General features: G+C 36.7%; 1 protein-coding gene across 1 annotated transcript in view; it reads right to left on the bottom strand.

The window, feature by feature from the left end:
• si:dkey-49n23.1 (semaphorin-3D) overlaps positions 1–22,039 on the bottom strand; it is a 51,121-nt gene that overhangs the window by 22,460 nt on the left and 6,622 nt on the right. The window contains exon 2 of the mRNA XM_053483861.1: positions 8,406–8,600. Within this exon, the coding sequence (XP_053339836.1) occupies positions 8,406–8,541 (136 nt within the window). The 5' untranslated portion in view covers positions 8,542–8,600. The remainder of the gene's footprint in view (positions 1–8,405; positions 8,601–22,039) is intronic.

The following is a 22,039-nucleotide window of genomic DNA, read 5'->3' on the forward strand; positions in this document are numbered from 1 at the left end:
CTAATGACTAAGCAACTCTTATATTGTTCTATTTTAATACTACAATCTTCTGCATAAGACAACACTAATCAAACAGACACGAAGCAGTTGGTCAACTAATTATTTGCCATAAGTCATACAGTACCAACCACAAAATATATGTTTCAAAGTGTTTCAAATATAGTTAACCTTAAATAACAGCTGTTTTGTTTCTGTTTTGCTTTTCTATGATTGTAAATTACTGTTTAAGAAACACATTACAATTGTTAGAATAATGCTGTAAGTGATTATGATACTGCTATAAAACGTATTACACTACTTAATGTCTGTATTTCCACCAATGCTTAACTCCACTTTGAATCTGGCCCTCTTTAAGCAAAGCTATGTTTCCAGAATTATTCTCATTAACTGGTTTTCCAACAAAATGCTGGCTATTAAGGACAGTTTGCAGTTGAGGTTTTCATACTATTATTGTGTTCAAAGTTCATTTTGGTGTCGCTTTTTGCTAAGATTGATTAATTTTGATAGGTTAGTGCCTATGGCCATAACTGTCTTGATCTGTATGCTGTGAATCAGACTTTAACAGGTCAAGGGTGGGGTCATGATTAATGTTCTCTTTATAGAGTAAGACCCAGGATTAGACTTTGAAATGGATTAGGCATCCCTCGGAACACTACTTGCCCAAAGCTTTTATGTCTACAACATCTTTAACGGTATTATTGGTGATATACTAAATTCCAAACCTATTAAAACTATGGTTACTCCAGATGTGGTGTTTTCTTCCTTCCCCTATAGGCATGGAGAAAGGTTCTGTTGAGTTCACAAAAGTAAGTGATTACGCATGGGAGCTTTGGTGAAACACAAACCATTTACAAAGATTTGTTAGAAACTGTTTACAATCTAAAGCAGAAATGTGCTGGTCCCATGCCCAACACCTGCAGCAATCTCATAGATCGACTGATATTAAAGTTTACAGACACAGCAGTGATGTGAAACATAACCAATTCAAAAATGTGACTTTGGGAAATCAATAATTACGAAATGAACTTGTTGGTGTGATGAACCAATAAGATTAAATGCAGTGAAAAAATAGGGTGGTTTTAGTCAACCTTTATAGGAATGGTGTTAAAAAAAGGTCCTTAACATCATGTGTATCTCATCAACCTGATGAAAATCAATCACTGTATCCAAATTTCCATCACCTCTACTTTACACTAAGGTATTTGATTGACCGTAAAGCTTGAGTTGCAGAAAAAAACACATGGATGACAAAAGTTTGGAAGGACTGAAGAAAGACAAATATCCCAGCTGCTAGTGAAGAAGGGAAAGTGAATACCAGGAAAATTCCTCCTTGCAAATACAACTGCAGAAGCACCCTTACAGTTGCGTAAGCAAACCATTTGGGCAGTACTGTATAAGAGTCAACATGGAGTTACAGTAATTCTGTCAGCCAAGATGTCTAATGTCTTCAGTTACCAGGAATGCGTATCTCCAAAAACTGACATCAATCTCTCACTGAGAGAGGGAATAAGATATCTCATTTGACAATCTAATGTAGAGGAATTAAATAATAAGGTTCAGCAGTCTCACTGTGTTTAGTATAACTAGTGCATCAAGCTGGTACTTGGTACTAAAGACCCATGTTTTTTTCCATGTTTTTCTTTCACATCGGTTACTGAATCAATTTATTGTGTCTCTGTGCTTAGGAACTGTAGTGAACTGAAGTGTCAATTTTTGGGGTTATTGAGGGTTGTTCATAAATATCACCAAAAGAAAATGCAAAAAGGTACTTCGGCCTTTCTTTAACCCAAATACATCATGTTATTATTGTTCCCCTAACTGTGTTGTTTTTATTATAATTTCATAGTTGTAGCTGACATAGGTCATAAGCATTTTATGATGTCATTCTAGTTTTATTTAAAGTTCTATATCTTACCTAAATCATCTGCAACTTGCAAAGCATCAGAGGAAGTATCCTGATTAACTGCCAATGCATGATTGATTTTAATGGAAAATTGCTGGATAAAATCACTCAAGGAACTCAGCCTTTTTAATTTTGTGAGTTGATTGTCTGATCAAGAAAATATAGTGTTCCTTTTTCTTTTTTTTTTTTTAACCATAGTCTGCATTCCATGACAAAACAGCTTCATTCATGGACCAATGAAAAAACATTGAGAGATTAATGGCAGAGCACGGTCACTGTGTTTTTATTGCTGTGGAACGCATTTGCTGTATAAACAGGAGCAACTCTTTTTGCATCAACTGGTATGCACTTCAGCAGCCAGCCCTTACAGGGCATAGTATATCATAGCAGTGGTCATCACAGCTGGGAAAAAAATTAATAATTCATGTGGCAATAAAATGAGGTGATTAAGAAGTATGGGGGCATGATGATAGAGATTATTATCTCCTTGTGGGAGTTTAAGCAACAGTACCAGCTTGATGCACTAGTCAGTGGCAGGACATTATTTAGATTTTGCAACAGCTACAGTAGTACACTGACACCACAGGTTTATTATGCAATACTCAGAAGGCTAAGCTCACCCTGATGAAATCAGGTAATGATGTGTGAATGGTCTGTAACAGACACATGTACTGTAGATGAGAATGTGTATTCTTCTTGTGTTTTGAGTTATCTTTTTTTCAGTGGTTATCGGCACCAGGAAATAATTTCTGAGATTTTCTGGATGCTTCTCCATGGAATATAAGCAGGAGAGCGTGCAGTCAAAAATATGGCACTTCTCAGGTTTCTTCCCACCTTTAAAAGGGCCAAGGGGAATTTGTGCTCTCGATGATATGAAAGCTTTATGTATTCCCCAGTGAGAATGATTGGATTCATAAAGATAAATGAGGTGAAGCGACTGCACACAATAAGTCAATCTTAATTTTCTCCTGGACAATTTGGGGGCACTATCTGGCCTGATACTAATAAAAGTCTATGAATTTATTTAAAGAAAATTCACATAAATATAAATCCTTTTGATTTATAACAGGGAGCATTAACATTCATTTTATGATAATGAAAGGAACCTAGGCAGCAGATCTGGAGTGAGTGAGATATTTCCACAGTATTTATATTCCCCCCCAAAAAACTCCATTGTTTATTGGAGCTCAGCTGAAAATAGTTAATTTAACAATGTAGAAATCAGTTCCAAAATGGTGCCTATTTTCTTCTCCTTTAAAAAAAATGAGGCTATTCCAGAATGGAGGAAGGTGGGTTAACTTCAATTTCCTGCCTTATACATCTTGCTTCTCAAACTTGCAATATCCAGATATCCAGTTTGAACTTGGCAAATATAGAGAGACTCCACTGAGACTGAGTTTTTTAACTTGGGTCAGTGGCAACCAGTGACCATAATTACTCACAAGGCCCCAGTCTGCTGGAGGTGTTGAGGGTCAGCCTCATTAGCCTGATGAGGGGCAAAAAGGGAAAACCAGGAGGAATGAAAAGAAATCCCCACCCCCTGCTCTTTCTTCTATGCACTTGGTGGTCTCAGTGGCAATGAATGAGAACCAGTGTATGACTGAACTCTGTTACATTAAAGCAGATTGCAAGAAACCACCACAACAAGGGAATCATGAGCTGAAACGGTTGAAAGTAAATAATTAAATGGTACAACTAATGAATTTTTAACTGTAACTGCATAAAGGTGTACATTGTGATGAAAAATCATTCTGACCTCATTATGAAATTTAATGAGCATTCAAACAAGTGACTAGGAACAAGCGTGGAAAAGAGGAAGAGAAGTCACTTAAGGAGAACAGGTTAAAACAGAAGACATATGAGAGTATAATGAGTTAGAGGAATTCTATAAAAAAACATATGAACAAGTTATGGTATAAGGAAATTATGTTTAAATCTATCTGTTGCTGAAGCTATAAATTCCCGGGCCTTAATTTGCCATTGCTTATACTGAATCGCTGCCATAAAAACTTTTCCACATTTTTTTTATTAGATTGTGTAATGTCGTAGTATCACTTTAAGTAACAAATAACTAGCATGTAATGTAAGTTTGTACATTAGTCTTTTAAATGAAATCTGCTGACAGCTGTATTCTAAATGCTTCTTACTGAGGATATCTACAATACTGTAAAAAAGTTGACAGACATTAAGAATTGTATAAACAGTAAAGCCAAACAGAAAGTGTGTGCATTTTCACATACAGTAAGTGAGCCAGGTAGGTTTGGACAGCTTTCCCCCCCTTAATACATTTCCCTTTGTGTAATATAAACATTTACTTAATGATCTCAATCAATTAAGTGTCACAAATATGCAAATAAAAATAAAATAAAAACACATACACAACACTGTATCTTATGATTTTAAAAACTTAGACTACATTTACCAATTAATGTGTTCTTAGATAAATAATTGCCAGTTTAGACAAGATTAAAGTCTTTTGTAGGCCAAAGGTGCCCTAAATGCAACCCATCATCTGACAAAATTACGATAAGTTCTTCACAGCTAATTTACTGTAGGAGAGCCAGACGAAAGTGGCCACCAATGGGTCATCACTCATCTGCTATCTGGGGAGGCCAGTAAATGGAACATCTAGCTCACTAATTTAAAGCAACTATTAAATCCTGTTTCAGGTGAAATCCAAAGGGTTAAGGCCAGGACAAGTTTCACTGCTTAATTAAAATCAAAGTTAACATGATCACTCTTGTTTGCTCCTGTTATTCTTAAGGGATCAGGCTGTTCTTGTACATCCCTTAATGTAGCTCCCGCCCACGAGTTCATAAATTTGTTTGTGCGTGAATACTGCATGTGTTGGGAGAATGTTCATGCGAATACATGTCTTAGTGTCATTTCCTTTAAATGTAACATTATTTCCTCCTCTTATCTAAATCCTTTTATACAGCTGACTGAATACACCTGTTGCTATTGGCAAAATAATTCACCTTCTTTAGCAATTGGCTGTCTACAAAAATGACCAAAAGTATATTTCTGTATTTCCTAAGAATATTATCCATCATCCACCATAAACTCCATGATGTCCAATTCATTGTAACTGTGACCTGTGTTGCTAAATAATTACATCTGAGAGGAGAAAACTGTTCATTTGATTAATTTATCTGATAGTACATTTCTTAATCACAATAAAACTATTCATTTAGCTAATTTGGAACTTTTATTTGTTTTGCTAGAGTTTTTGATTATGATTTTACCTCTCAACTGGTTCCAACCACTGGTTTCTTATGTAGTTTTTAATTTCAGTGTAGTTAATAAATAATTCATAGCAGTTACTGATGGCTTGTTTTTAAACTATTCTGCATCCGCATCTGCATCTCTGTATAATAGCTCCCTATTTCAGGCCCCTTCAACTCTCATTTTTGGGCAGGAAAATCTGCTAAAAGTCCACCCTTATAGACTTCCCTTTTCTCGCTTTTGTAAAGCCTTCTTGAATTTGTTTTCTCAGTGGCCTCACAGGGCCCTCACGAGGTTCACTGCACTTCTTCATTAACAAATTGCCTAACATGACAAAGAAAATCCAGCTTGATGAAATACTTTTAGCGCTGTATTGCTTTTAGCTTGCACCCAAACCCAGTAAAAAAAAAACTGAACTGGTTTCAAGAGGCATTCTAATTATATATCACTGGCTTGCCACAGCTATCTTCTAAGTCTGTGAGTCACTTAAAAAACATACACTTTAACAGTAAATTAGTCACTGTATTAGAGGTTGGGCTGAGTGGGATGAGTCCTGGACTCCCTGGGATGTTGGAGGTAATGAAGCTGCAAAGACACACAACAGTGACGAGAACACTTTAGGCTTTGTGCTGTTTATACTGTTATGTCCTACAATGTTTTAAAAACATCAAGTCCCTTAAAGACTGTTCTATACATTGCCGGAAAGAATGTGTTGCAACACACATACGTACTCAACCGCTATGTGAAAGAAACTCACTGGCAAATGAGGCACTCCAGATCCAACTCCATTTTTTCAAGAGATCTGAGACCACATGGTGCTTTGCCTAGTGATACCTAAGCACTTACAATCTAACAGACTATCTCTAGAAATACAAACGGCTTTGATCTATTTTAATCAGCAGAGACCATGAAGAAGAAGGGATCTAGTGTAAGAGAAAGTTTAAAGAATTAAATTAATGGTTTGGAAAAACATTGTGACTGATTAGAAGGATAAGGCCATATTTCTTCAGTGGAACATACATAAAGGATAAGTGATAAGATCTGGTTTAAGGATAGATTACATTATCTAAAATCAGCAAACGTGTTAGGCATCAATTAAAAATTACCATTCTTTTAACATAGATAACTTGCGTCTCTGGTATTCTGCATAAAGGCAGCTTTCTTTCCTGAGCTAATCATTTATCTGCTTGTTGTGGCGCAGATGATTCACTGATACCCTCATGCCACTGTTTCCATGTATACATGCCCTAATTAAAAGCATTCTTCAGCAAGTCTGTGTGCCCTGTTTAGTGTTTGTGACTTGACAGCTTCATTAGGTCAAATCTTAAAGTGTAGAGCCATCTGACATGTACACAGATGTCACACAGTCAGGGGCTGTTGCCATGACACCACATGGCACCAGCAGCCTTGCTATCTGAAATGGGTCACATTCCAAGAACAGACAAAAATGTGTGAAAGTGGACTTAAATTGTGATATTCTAATCCTTTAATCAACAATGACATTGTGAAAATCCACTATTGGAATCATTTATGTATTTTCTACAGGGATTAATCTCTTAAACGCAGAACTTTCAGAAGTGCAGCTGCCAGAATGTTAATTGTCACTATGAAGTTCACTCCTGCTAGGAAGAATCGGAGACATGATGTCATTCTTAATACTGAGGCCTGTTTATTTTGGTTGTAATCCACTTTGCTGTCCAGAAATACTCTGGTAAGTACCCGACATAGAGTACTGCATAATACCATCATTCAAACATCTATTTTACATTAATCTGTCAGCATGGCTACATCTGTAACTTTTAATCTACGTAGTAGAAAAAAAAATGGAGCATCAGCATCCATGTGCATGTAATAAAATCAGGTCCAATTGTTTCTTGTTAACTTTAGAGCTGATTCTACCTGACCTGTTTTCTTCAGGCAAGCACAGAGTATTTAATGTACCCAGGCATTATATAATATTATATTTAGTGTATCCAAGCATTTTACTGTATATTATTAAACTCTTGGACCCAAGCATTTCCAGTGGTTTGGGTTTTTTTTTTTTTTTTTTTTACAGAAGGATTTACAAGAAAAACTCCAAGAAATACTACAGCCAGCACATCTAATTAAAGCCCTTTCCAAAACCAGGAAACTTTGACAGCTAAAGGTTTTGTATTAGTATTGTGTGCAAATTTTGTTTTTCCTCCTATTTTTTCCTCCCTGAGGCAACTGGTCTGCTCATAGATAATGACTAACGTCTGGCTTAGAGTCTTTCTGCCCAGCTTTGGAGGTGTGCTGCTCTTGTGTCATAAATAACTGGCGCCTCAGACGTGATGCGCATGTTTGAGACCCAGTATTAACATGCTCTGAGATAATGGGAAGCACATTTGCAGTAAAGAGGATAAGACACTGTATGACGCCTCCCTATGCTGTTCTTTCCTCTCAGGAAGTCGGCAGAGCACGGGCAGTTCCAGAAAGTTCTGGAGGTCAGTACCGAGGGCGGACTGGGATGAGCTGATAACAGACGAGGGCTCTGGTGATGAGCACGTTTGTGGAGAGAATGATCAGACAGACACTCTGTGGGATGCCAAGTGAAACATCCCAGGGGCCTCCCTTATCTTTGGAACTGTTGTTTTTTTTTTTGGATACAATAAAAGTGTCCACATTCATCGTAGTGTTATCGTTGTGAAAAAACAAAGAGTTAAGTTGCTTTGAACAATATGCTATACAACACCTGTGATGATAAACCTACTTATTTATGTAAATCTTTACTTTTTTTGTTAACTCATGATGACAGTTTGGTGTTAAGTTATTAAATGCCTTATATTGTGTAATATATAGATATAGTTGTGGATTTTACTGACAGCTTGTACCTTGGATAAACCACAACACTGTCACATTAGTGTTCCATAAAAACTTGGCTGATAAGGAACTGATAAGTATTTTGGAAATAATTTTATCATCACCATTTGAGAGAAAAAAAGATTATCTTTAAAATGTCTTTACTTTGTCACCAGAATTGCCTGTATTGATTCACAATGATAAGGAAGATTTTCTCCTACTGGGTATCGAAGAGTTCTTTGTATGTAAAAGTTATTTGATGGAACGGTGGCGCAGTGGTTAACATTGTCACATTGCACTTCCATGTGCATAGAGTTTGCATAATTTCAAAGTACTTCCATAGGAATATACCATGATTCCTTAAAACTATTTTAATTCTGCTAACACAAAATATAAAAACTAAAGTGAAGGTAGACTGGAAACTAAAACAATGAATCTGGCTTTAATGGTTTCTAACCTGCATGTGAAAGCTGCAGTCGTGGTGTGTACTGGTTCCAGGCCCTGTTAGACCTAACGACAGGCAGAAGTAACTGAAGCAGGATGGGCAGCAGCAGACAGATGTGCTCCGTCCTCCAGGATCCAACAAACCTCATCTCCAATTCCTTCTCGTATCGATGCAGCAAGTGTTCTTTTTCACATTACCATTCAGCTGCTGTGAAGCACATAAAAAAAAAAACTGATGAATTTTAGCATCTACCAGAAACTTACTGTATGATTAGAAGCATGTGTGTATGTATTAGCATTTCGCGATATATGATTACTGGATGCTGTCAACGGATAATGGGACAAATTCAAGGTAATCATGGACTAATCAGCTTGATTCATTTAGTTTGTTATAATCAAAAAATTAACTTGTCTACAAGCATTTGAAATATATGTGCCATATGGCAAGGATAATATTTCCTTCCACTGGTGCATTTTGGTACACACAGGCAAAGGATTTGCCCATTAAATATGAACTAGGTTTTCCACAACACATGTCCACTTAAGAGTCCTTGGAATTGACAAATGACCATAGAAGGGGAGAAAATAGGCTCTTTTCCTCTTCAACTTAAGGATGCCTCAACAAGGCTAAATAAGCCTCCTGATGACATTCATGCACTGTGACACAAGCCCTTTTGACGTCTGTCATGGTTTCCGAACAAAAACGGAACCATTCCAGCTGCACATCCTCGTTTGTAGTGTCCCACTCTGCGGCTGACGCCATCCTGAAGCCAGCAGCACTTGGGGAAGTGCTTCAGCATTAAGAGTGGTGACAGTACCTAAGAGAAACAGACCCTTGAAAGACAAACATGATTACTCAGAAAGCCGCTACCTGTTTCTGATGTGAGTGTGTGCCAGCGTGTGACCTCCGCTGGACAAAGTTCACCCTGAGGGGAAAACTGATGCATTGTTTGGACAAACGTTCCCATGGCTAATCAGCCCCCTGCAATCTTTATTCTGTTTCCTTACAGGGGTCACACTATGTAAACAAATTGCTTGTGTAACCTTAAAGCCCTTCAACAGACACTACTGTACATATATGTGCACCATAAACACAATAAATAGATGTGGCATTGGTACAAATAAACATTCTGCAGATAATAAGAAGACCGTTAGAATAGGTTTTAAACCTATTATCAGGTTTCTTGTGCTGCTAATTAACTGGCTCAGAAACCAAAAATACGCTTCTTGAATACTTTGTCTTCTTTGTGCTTTCTTTCCATGCTAGGCCTCTTCCCATGCTTAGGTTTATTGTAGGCCAAGCCATAGAGACCCACTTACACTACCGCAAATACCCCTGTAGAGTGTTTCAAACACAGACAAAATGAGCTTAGGGCTAAACATATGCAAAACAGAGATAGGGCACATTTTTCCTTCCATTCACAACCTCAAAAGCTACGCCAATTAAGCTGCGATTCCAACACAGAAACTTTCAGCAGAATCTTCAGCAGACAGAAACCATTGAGACAAACCTTTGAGGCACAAGAAGTCTAATTCAACACCAGATTTAATTCCTGCACAAAAAGCCCAGCTTGAGTGACCCATTACCTCTCCATGACCACAAGCCCTGGGCATCTCCTTAAGATTCGGAGAGGCAGATGGGGATGATTGGAGAGCATCAAAAGGTTTGTAGGAGGCGACAGCTTTACGGCAGCAGTTTGGTAAAACGTTAAGTTTGATTTACACCCCAGGCCCACTCAGTGTCTGCAATTTCTGGACCCACGCCTGAGACTGGATTTACAACAGCAAAAACATGCAGGTGCTCGACTCAAGAACCAATCAAATGGCCATAATCACTTCCTCCAAATCACTGCAAATGTATTAATCTTTCTGTTGAAGGAAATTAACTCACATGGTTGAATGCAAGACAATATAAATGTGAGCTCTGCAAGGTTGAAAGGAATCCATCTGGCATTAATAAAATTTAAATTTGCAAAATTGTCCTTCAGGGGATTTTATGTCTGTGTTAACAGTGAATGAATCCAGTTGGTGGAAAAGAAAGTATCTTAATTACACCTCATCATTTTCTATTAAAACTGGAATTCCTCATTCCTCATGATTTATAAGAAAGTACTAACTTTGACTCATGAGGAATTAAAAAAACAGTTTTCCATCATCATTATTGACTCTAAGGGGACTTCTTGTTGGCTGTAAAGTACCTACTGGGCTTACTACCCAAAAAGGGAAGCAATGCATTTCTGAAAGTGATCTAGCAGTGATTAAGTGCACTCAGGTGATCATACATTTTAACTAAGAACCCCAAACATGCCAAGCAGTTATGGTTATTAGATTTTTTATTTATTTTTTTGCTGTGTAGTGTCAATTTGCATCAAATTTAAGTGATTCTGCATATGCTTATTTGGGGAATATTTGTAAATTAAGTCAAAACAAGTTTAATTTTCAATGATCTAGCCAAAAAACTTTTTCAAAACAAGGAAAAAAACAAACACAAAAGTGTGGGAAAAGCATCCCACATCAGGAAGAGGAAGTGACTGATACTCAGGCACTTCCATGTGACAAAACTGTCGAATGTTAAACAATCTGGTTTATGGCTGGTTCCTCACTATGACTTTGTTTACTTGGATATATGGCATCCCATTTAAAAAAAACAAAGAAAGACAGCAGCATTCTGAAATAGAATCTAACACATAACCAAAGGTATTACAATAGACTAAAATGAGCGACAAATAGGCAAAATGATTCCATGGATTATCTATCAATCTTCCAGTCAAATGCCATAAATGTCTGTTTGCATGACTTCAAAGAATTCAACCACGGTGAATGAGTTTGATAGGGTTCAATTAGAAGGTGGTGGATTACTATGACATTTCCTGGTAAAACCTACAGCCTATAACAAGAGCAAACACACACTGAATTTTTCCCAATAAAGAACACAGTGCTGAAAAGGCACATGCAGAGGCTGAGACAGTGACATGATAAAGGCTTCTGAGTTGATGCAGTGTCGGTGCTTTCAGTGTAATGGATAAGTGCCTTCAGTTCCTTAAGTGTGATTGGTTGCACTGGAGGGAACTTTGGCTGGGTTTCTGCGATTGCTTACTAAGTAATAACCCACGCTTTGGATTTACGTGAAGTAGGTCAATTAATCAGAAATAGCAAACCTATTGATAAAATGAACACTCCTGATCTGGCCATATTTCAGAATTTCAAATTCCCAGTGAAAGTAGAAGCATTTAAGCCCTTTAGCATCACATTCATCTATATACTGAGTGACACAGAAGAAATTCCGTATTAACAAAATTTCAGTATCTTTGAGCACTTATGTTCTTACAGTGCAAAATTCGACTTTTAAACGACATTCAAAATAATCCATGTGTACACCCCCAACCACTATCTGGCTGGACAACCCACTAACCCAGGCGTCCAAACCAAGCAGATACTGTAATTGCCTGGCAGTCTAAGAACCAGAAAAACAAAATAAACCCTATTTCTTTCTGACTTTTCCAAAACAAAGGTTTTCATTTGGTAGCTCTATAATAACCATGCTTGTGAATTCCAGCAGCTGCTGCCCTACACACATCACCCAGGGTAAAATATGGCTGACAGCAGAATTATATTTACTAGTCTGATTAATTAGTGCGCACAGAACCAAAATATTTTCAGAATGAAGAACACATTGATAGAACCAAATCCAATAATGTGTAGCACAAGACGGTTACACAACTCTAACAACGTACCCGGAGTCAGTTAATATTTTTACATATAATATGGTTATAGGTGAACCAATTGTTTGGTGACATTTTTCAAAGACACACCCGTGGTTTTCATTATAGCAATAGCATTAGGATCATTAAAATAGTCAACATCTCTTGCCAAATAAAAACATAACATACTCAAAATTTTATCAATAAAAGTTCAAAAAGCTAACAAGACACAAAACCTATTCAATTATGTGTTAACCTTTGAGGAGAAAATGTGTGCTCTTTATTGAGCTTGCCACCCTGAGAGCACACAACTGTGAATTCAACCAGCCGAGAAAACAAGCAGCCCGGTCTCCACACACAAAGCAGCTTAATGCACACCGGACATATATCCAGGAGGGCTTTGAAGGCAAACCGTTTCTAATTCAAAACCAGTCCTTTTCATGCTAAAGCTCAAACGCAAGCATTTGGATGAGTTTCCATAGATGGTCTTTTTCTGATCTGGCCAGGTTTATCCCAATTCACTTAGCAAGAACAATTAAACCAACTACACAGACTGATTGGCTCAGACACTTGACAGATCCGTTTCCTGTTTCAGAAATCATCTTAAGATAAACAGATGGAAAACATTTTTTAAAGCCTCTAATCATGATCCTGGTTATGAATTGACAAAGTAATTAAGATACGAAGTGCTACTTTAGGTAATTAATGCCATTTATTTACAATATTAAAAACCAAGAGCAATTTGTGGAAAAGTTTGTAGATACAGTGGTTTCTAAGACATCTGTTAGTCATATACTCGTGTTCTTAGGACTGATGGAACACAGCACTACATTCAAACGTGTCCTAAGCCACAGGTCAGGCAGGTTATCTGATGAGAACAAGGTGTGAACGTTTAAAACTGTCCCAGTAGTTGAAGGACAGAGACTGATGTTTTCTGTCAAAGACTGTCAACCTTTTAATTGCCTGCTCAAAAAGATATAAAGATTACAAAGATATTTCAGCTCTGAATGATAAACAGGTCTATCTTCTATAGCTGTCAACATCTGTACTTATACTCCCATCCTCAGTGCATAATCTGACATCTCATTATGGTTTAGTGGGAGAACAGTCTAGTACTGTACGTACAAACAAAATAAAAATGTTGGGTGTATTTGAAAATCTTTAGGAAAAACGAATGCGTCAGAGATCGACTACAGAGATCGTTCTGTGGACGACACTCCCAAAGATCTCATGAGCTAACCTCCTACAATAACAAACAGCACCTCTGTTACAGGTCTGTTTTGGAGTGTGTGAGCGGTGGGCCAAAGAAAGCTCCACTCCTTCACATACCAGGCCACAAGGCCAATTGGAGAATCAGATTCCTCACCTCTGCATACCAACATCAGGCCACATGGAACAGCTAGGAAGGCAAACAGATGCGCTGTCCACTTCAGATGTTTTGACTTTGAGAACATCCAGGTGTTGCTCTTAGGCCTGTGGACATGAGGCATTTTTGTCTTATGGTGGATTGTGCTGAATTAATAAAAGTGCTTTGTTTTAATTTGATTTCCTACATTGTTAACAAAATTCAGAGTTATACAGGGATACTATATTATTTCCTGGAGGTATTTTTAAAATTAAGTGCAGAGTCAAAATGTATTAGCACCTTACACTCCTGTCTTTTCTGTAAATTTAATGCAAAAAAAGAGAGACAAATGGGAAGAATCATTGTGTGAACCAAGAATTCATTGTGCCCCGCAAACATAGTCACCAGCCTAATAAAATTGAGGCGTATTGACAAGAGCAATATGTGTCATTTTCACAAGCGGCCGTTGTCTGAGACTTACCTTTTCATGTTTATGACCAAATTCCAGCAGTTCTTCATAAACTTTTGTTTATGCCAGCCATTTAAATCAAGAAACAATAAGACAAAGACGTGTGAGTCGTTTCTCAGGATGCATGTGTTTTCAGTGATGTGTGAGGGACAAAGGGAGGCAGATCAATAGGATGAACACATCAGAAGATGTTAGAAATTTACAAAGTACAAAATCTGTATTTAGCCAATAATGTACAACCTATGTAAATATACAATTAAATGTTAAATTAAACTATATGCCAAATATCTTCCAAAAGATTTCCATCCATTGCTAGGATATATTGCAGCGAGTTAATTAGGTTTGTTTAAAGAAATAAGTGTCCAGTGATTTTTACAATCCAGACCATATTCATAATCCATAAAGATCTTTCCCTGATAATCTTTTCTGACTTCTGAGAGATGTTTTTCATCTATTCTTCTCTTAACAATTTTCCAAATGAGTAACTTTTTGGATCGTGCTTTTTTTTATCTTACTATATTGCTGCCATAGTGATAGTGTATTGCTGATTCTTATTTGTCATGTTCATTAATCTTCTATAACAGCACAGCTCAGACAGTAGTCTTGTTACTGGGAATGAATCAATTTTCTTGTTGAGCTTCATGACTGTTCACATCACATTACCCCTGAGCAAATAGTTTGTACTATTTTTTCTAATACTCTTTTAATAATACCTGACGTACATTAGCAAATGTTAAACTCTATTTAAAGTGAATGTACTATCACTTCATACTTTGTTTCAGATCAAAAATGGAATTTAAAATCACTTCTTCTGCCAGCAAATTACAGCTTGGCAAATATGCAAACAAAACTGAATAAATATTACACATCTATGAATCAACATGGGGGCTCAGAGGTTCTTATATTTCCACTGTATGTACATTGCAGCAGTCATGCAATCATCAGTTAGTCTGATATATACTGGTATACGGAGAGGACAACAAAATCCAGATGATCTGTCGTTTGATTAATGTTAAAAAAAATTATATTCAGTAATATAGATGATGAAAATATATTATCCAGACAACACCAACACCTACAAACTGTGTTGTGATTGCCAAAGATCTGAAACCCCCCCTTTTTCTGACTGATACACTCCTGCGTCATCGAGCATAGATCTGCAGTACGCGCAGTGTCAGTGTAGATTCACAAATTGGCTGCCTGACAGTTCTCACATGTCTGCTCAATCTCACTCTTAATCCCCAATGCAACCCAAGAACCATACTAACTTTATACAAGTTTATATACTAATTGCGCAAAACATGGAAAAATTTTCAGCACTTTCCTAAATTCGATAAAAAGCATTCATAGTGATTAATTTGTTATTTTAACCGCTCTACTGTTTAGTTGTCTTTTTTTGTACTTCATCATCAACATCTTTTTGCAGGTTTGTAGGTTGGATCTGTGAATGGTGAAACTAAAAGTATTACCAAATAAATTAAAATATTGTGTTAAAGGCCATATAAATTTGTTTTTCATGGTATGTATTACACCACCGCAAGTATATTTTAGACACTGTCTTTATCTACTGCAGAAGATGGAGGTTTGAGGCTGATTTCAACTGACTGCATTAAAACAAACAGAAACTGTAGACTCCAGTGTCTTTAGATCTGGTGGTTAATGTAAGAATTGGAATAAAGGGAGGTCAGAGTCAACACATAAAATGAATAGGAAGGATTAGAATAATGTATTCTTCAAGGTATGCAAAGAATTGTCAGGACATGACACAGACAGTGCAAGAACGCGTTGGAGTTGTACTGTACCTAGCCAGATGTACTCCAACTGTACGAACTGACTCAAAGGTAATAGGAAGGCCAAGGAGCAAAATGTACAGAATTCCTCCAGATAAACAGACCAAGTTTGGTTTTTTGAGCGAGCAAACCTGATTAAGTATTATCTGGACTTGAGAGTGACACCACTGTATGTTTTGAATGACATAATTTGTGTTTAAAACCGCAAATGGCCAAATATAATGGCGAATAAAGATCATGAGAACCTCCTATTAGATCCTTGGCAAAACTTCAAAAAGGAAAACATATAAAGGTTTACAGAAACATGGTGTCACCTGCTTAGACAGCCGGCAAGCAAATAAATCAAACTCTTTGGTGTAAAAATGTCACTCTAGAGTCTGTTTTGTCTATGGATGCAGAAAAGGAAGTTGACTCTAGATCAGAGCGCAGGCTTGATAAATACTGGCTCTATGCTTGCCTTTCCCTGTGGGGAGTCTAACAAGTGAAAGGCAGCTTTTCGGGACACAATGTCTCTCTGCTTGTTTTGTCTGCTTTGAATGGAAAAGACCCAACACCTGCTGTACATCAAATCAATTAGCTTTATTGTGAGGATAAATAATAAAATGTGGCCTTGCCAAAATTCATATAAAAAGGACTTGACACTGCTATCAAAGGGAATTAGCTTAGTTTATACACAACACCGCCCGAACAATACACAAAAGGGCTATCAAAGCAGATGACCTAAATATAGTGCTTATAAAAAAAGTACAGTTTTCTTTAGAAACATCGTTCCTCATTTACCAACCAAGAAAAATAGTTGTAACTATTTTGCAGGAGCATTTACATAGGTTGGTTTGGAAACCAGTTGTTTTAGAAAAATGTTTGTATCCCAAGAGCTCTGGAGTTGGTATAACTTTATACGTTGTATAAAGAGATTACTAATGCAAACATTTAATGATGGGTGCTCCTTCATCATTTAGTCATTATTCTGTACTTTTTATTTCTCCATGAGCTTTAACTTATTTATCTTGTTTTCTGGGCAATATCCGCTGAGCTGAGCACTTGAAAGCTTAAAAATGATTAACATTCGTCAACCTACACTTATAAATACGAGGGGGAAAAATAAAACAGTGCTACCTTGGTAAATCGGATGGAATTTTTTAGCTTTCAGTTCAGTCTGACGAAATAAAACAATTAAAAAGAACTTTGATAAACTTTGATACTTTGTACTGTACATGAAAAACAGTTTATACGATGTTTAAAATCACATCAAAATAAACCTGTAAATATTGAAAGGATAGAATGATAACATACTACCTGATGAAAAATTGTACAGACATTACATCATAACATTCAATCTGTGTTTAATGATGATTTTTTTTCAAAATACCATTAAATTTTTTTCTAAAATGTTGTTTTAGTATTTTCAAGTATGTATAACATAAATGTGTACAACATGGCATAGGGTGAGTTATTTAGGATTACACCAATGGTGGGTTAAGTGACCTCATTTCTGTTTGGGAGTTGCACCCCACATAAAACACACATTTACAATTATCCAAAGTGGAAGCGCAAGATGTCTGTCCGATGTTCAAACAGTAGATCAGCCCACACTAATTCAGAGTGACATTGGAGCCAGTTTGTTTAAAACAGTCTCACTATACACTTTCCTGTCTGTTGAAACCCCATTTGAACACCATTTTACATGGTGCGAGACAAGACATTTAAAGCATTCTCTCTGTGGCATGTACATGCAGTACATACTGTATAAAATGCCTGTATTCAAACAGTTTTCGTACAGAACTGCTGTGGGGCTAGGGAAGCGTAATTATAAAACAAGGTCCTTCACTGTAATTCAGAAAACTACTTCCAGAGAACTCTATTCATCTTCATCTGGTCCCAAAGGCATTGGTGGCGACATTTACTTATAGCTAAGATTGACCAAAATGCCAGCGGGCTATTACAGTGTCATCAGTATACGCGGCTTGGTTGGAGAGTCTGCAAAATATTTAATCTTTGTTTATATACAGGATGACATAAAAGGATATATAGAAAGCAAGGAAGCAATTAGGGTCACCTGTAGCTTCCTTGGCTTAAGTCAAGGGAGCAATTTGCTGATCTCTGCATTATTTCAGAGGCTTGTCAGGAGAGCTGGAAGCTATCTGATGCTACACTGAGGCCAACTCCTTGATGATACTTGAGATCATCAATATGATGACATGATGCTGGCATGATGCCTATGATTTACACAAAGGCATGTAATCTCCAACATAGAGGAGTGAAATATTACAAGGATAAAACAGACAGGCATAATCCTTTGGTAATATTATTTTGTCTTTGTTGGCCCTCACCAAGCTGCAAACTGATAAGTGAAGAGTCGCAGAATAATACATGAAGGAAAGTAAATCAGGGACAAAAATCAAACGCCTGACAATAGGTTTTTATCTCTGCTCATAAGTTTGTACGATGCATACTTCCCCATAATCTTCAGCAGATTTATCTTGGCCCTTTTGGCCTGAGAAATTCCAGTACCAGTTATTTTAGATTGAGAGAAAACACAGTGAAAGCTTCACATTGGGAGGCAAGGCTCCCTGGAGAGTTTAGAGGTCATTCTGGCACTCCCATCCAGTCCAATGGGGAGCTTTGTGCCAGGTGTAGCACCATCCTTCCATCTCTCCCTACACTTTCATTACTACTGTCTAAAAAGCAATCAATGATTACATCTAAGCAAAAAGTTTTCCGGGGTCCAAAGTGAGGGTCATGACAAGACAATATTTACCCATCACTATAGGATATATATGCAGTATCTTATAGAAAATGGTGCACACATGTTTAAGGACATTTTCATTTATTGAACCTAGTAAGTTTTCTTTGCAATGAAGTCCTGGGAATAAGTCTGGCATTTTACTGTACAATGATAGTCCAAAAAAGCTCTCAGCAACACAGATGGTAAGATTATCACATAATACAATCTGATCCCTGTACTCCACATGAGTTTAAATTTTGCAGTAAGACTTTGCAGCAAGAGCTTCACAAATAAAGGAAAGGATTCAAGTAATTTATCGAAAGCCTTGACAATCATTTGGCTATCAAGAGTAATGTTTCTGTGTTTGTTTCGAGCACAAGTCTAAATACTGTAATCATAATGTCAGGAACCTTGTAACTGACCTTGTAACAAGTAACAAGTGCTACTCCATTACAACCTGAAATTAATGTACTCCAAGAACTAACAGTTGCAAAATCTACACCTACCAGCAGAGCTGCTCGAAACTAAGAACAATGGAAAACAAAAATAGCCTGTTTTTACGTCAAGTGTATTTCCGCATAACATCATCAATAAGTATTTTTGTTTTGTTTTTTGCAGAGGAAATAATCTCTTGGAGCTTCTCTGAAACGCGAAGTGGTAAAATGTTTGGAGATGATTACAGCAAATACAGCATCTCGCTGCCATCTCTGTTGCCGTCCTTCAGATCTACAACTGGTTGGGTGTGTAAAGAGGAAACCCGCCTTTGTCTGCCCCATATGGACTTCCAGCCAGTCATCCTGAGGTTGGCGCCAGCCAGCACGTTTACTCAGATGCATGCTGGGGAGGAAGTGGACTGCTGGGTAAAGCTCTGTTATTGTTGACGTGATGGAGATAAGGAGCAATTAATTACGATAATAGAGGAGCAATACAATAGTCTATTGAGGAGCTTGCCAGGAAAGACGTTGCTGTCTTGCCAAATAACGGAGCAAGACACGTGACAGTGACAGAAAGTTACAAATGGCCATTAGATTTAAATGAGCACCTTTAGATCTGCAGTCATAAAAACTTTTAGATAAAGAGTAACTAATTTTGGAAACTAGCAGCATAAACTAAAGGACCTAAACTAAAGTGTGTAGGCACTACATAAACTACACTATATTGTTATAGGCATATAATTGTTATTGTCCACAATCAATATTGCATTCACATGCAATAAAAAAAGTCATAGTTTGTGTAGTTATGAATAAAGAATATGAGTCAATTCTTTGTGCCCTTATTGCGTGAGAGAACTACACTTTATCTACTAAGGATCAGAAACTAAACATCTGATGTTCCCACCTTTTATTGTTTGTCTGTTGTTATAAGTACAAGCACTGTTGAGATCACATAAATACATCTTTAACAATAGCTTCCTTCAAAAGGCTTGTGAAATAGCATCATGTTTTACGTTAAGACATTTTGATAATCATTTCAATGCACAAATGTATGCTTACAGCATCAGAATTGATGCCAAATGTTAACATTAAACAGTTTATGTTTGGTTCAGATGGCAGAAAGAGCTTCCTATATTTCTAACAAATATGAAACTGCCTCATCTACCTCTCCAGAGCAAACGAAAGAATGCATTCTTTCTGTCATCACTCACTGTAAAGTAAAACAGAGAATACTAATCAGAGACAGGCATTCATTCCCATACAAAGAACAACTATCAATCCTGACTTGAACTTTCTCACCTTTTATGTGTTCTAGCACACCTATCACAATCCTGAGTGTGACAGACAAGTTGGCAGTTAGTTAACACATTCTTTTCACACTATTGTCAGCCTAAAGCTATAGGTAAACTTAATATACAGACAACACTGGATCTTTTATTCTGTGCCTTTAAGCAAGGATAGGCAGGGAAAATAAAAACAAAGGAGCAAGCATATTATCCTGATTCATCCTGCTGAGAAATTCAATCTGAAATGTCACATAATGTAAAAAATATTATTGTATATTGTATGGTGTTATATTTGGGCCCATTTCTACACACACAAAAAAAAACTTTTTATTATTATAACTTTTTTTGCACAAATTAACATATTTTTTCATATTTAAACTTTCTCGCCCGCATGCTTTGTTCTGATAGACGCTCATGCCAACAAAATCTCCCTATGCAACGCTGAAAACCCATCCACAATCGAATCAGAACAAATAATAACATCTGTACATGAAGTCATGGCATATATTTACTGTATATTATATATATGCACTAAAATTTGCCTATTTTTATTACCAAGGTTATGAAATGTATCACTAGTATTATTTTTTTATTCCATATTGTCCAAAGAAAGAAAATAAGTACCTATGAACATCAATGAATTAAAAAATTCCACATCAAAAGAAGAAGCATCATGCTTCCTATTGCCACCGGACAATAGGCAAAAATTCACTGCTTCAACTGTACTTTAATGTTTAACAACAACTAATATATATATATATATACAGTATATATATATATATATATATATATATATATATATATATATATATATTCGTCTATCTATTTTTTACTGATTCTGAAAAAAACGTATCATGATCTGATCCAAGACTAAAAACCGTGATACAATCTGAACGGTGGATTTTGTGATTCGTTGCATCCCTACTTCTGTCTCCTGACTGAAAAAAGATGCTCTTCTTATCTTAAATCAAAAGTAGCAACAGAGGTCTAGATAATATAGATACAAACATAAACACTTTCTCTTTTTCTCCATTTTTCTTATTGAGCCCAAGTGCGATCGCCCCAAACCACCCCTCACTCCCCCCGTCAGTCAGCTTTCACATTAATAGCACTGTCCCGAACTCCAATACAGTAAGCTAAATTACTGTAAGTGGCGGTACGCACCAAGTTGGGTTGTAGTCCGCCAATAAAGACTGAGAGTAAAATAGTAAAATGGACATGTACACTAGTATTAGTATTATTAATTAGTAATAGTATTAATTCTAGCCTAGTGTTTAGGAGAAATAAATAGTTAGGATAAAATTTCAAGAATGTTACCTCCTTTCCTATCTGCTTTCCGGAGAACAAGATTGGTTTGCACTGCGCATATGCAGAATTTAGAGGAGACAGGATGTCACATTCAATGAGAGGGAATGTTTAAGTAGCAATGTTTAATTTGTTTCAATTTAATGTATGGGCTTTGTTTTATTATATGCTGCTACGTATCACAAATATTTCGACTTTATGAAGCTTTTTAAATATTAAGAAGTCTAGAATGCTTGGTGTAATTGATTGATTACATTAAAATGTCACCATAATGTATTATACTTTAATTTTGTGCAAAAAACTGCATTGTCCACAGAAAATGTAATGTCGAGTTTATAAATTTTTAGCTCTATAACATATATAAAGAAAAAAAATCTCCTAATAGATGTGCTAAATCTGTTCCCTGTGCACTGGTCTGCATCCATGAAAGATTACAAGAGCACATATGCCTGGTCTTGTTGATGCAAACCTTATGCAGGTGAGCTCACATTACATCTGCATCACTGGAATTGCCTCCAACAGCTATAGTTACAACAAATTGCATGTAATTCAGCTGTCAGGCAAAAGATGAATGAGTTTATTTACTTCTAGA

The sequence above is a fragment of the Clarias gariepinus genome, chromosome 23, assembly GCF_024256425.1.
Source record: "Clarias gariepinus isolate MV-2021 ecotype Netherlands chromosome 23, CGAR_prim_01v2, whole genome shotgun sequence".
Lineage (NCBI taxonomy): Eukaryota > Metazoa > Chordata > Actinopteri > Siluriformes > Clariidae > Clarias > Clarias gariepinus.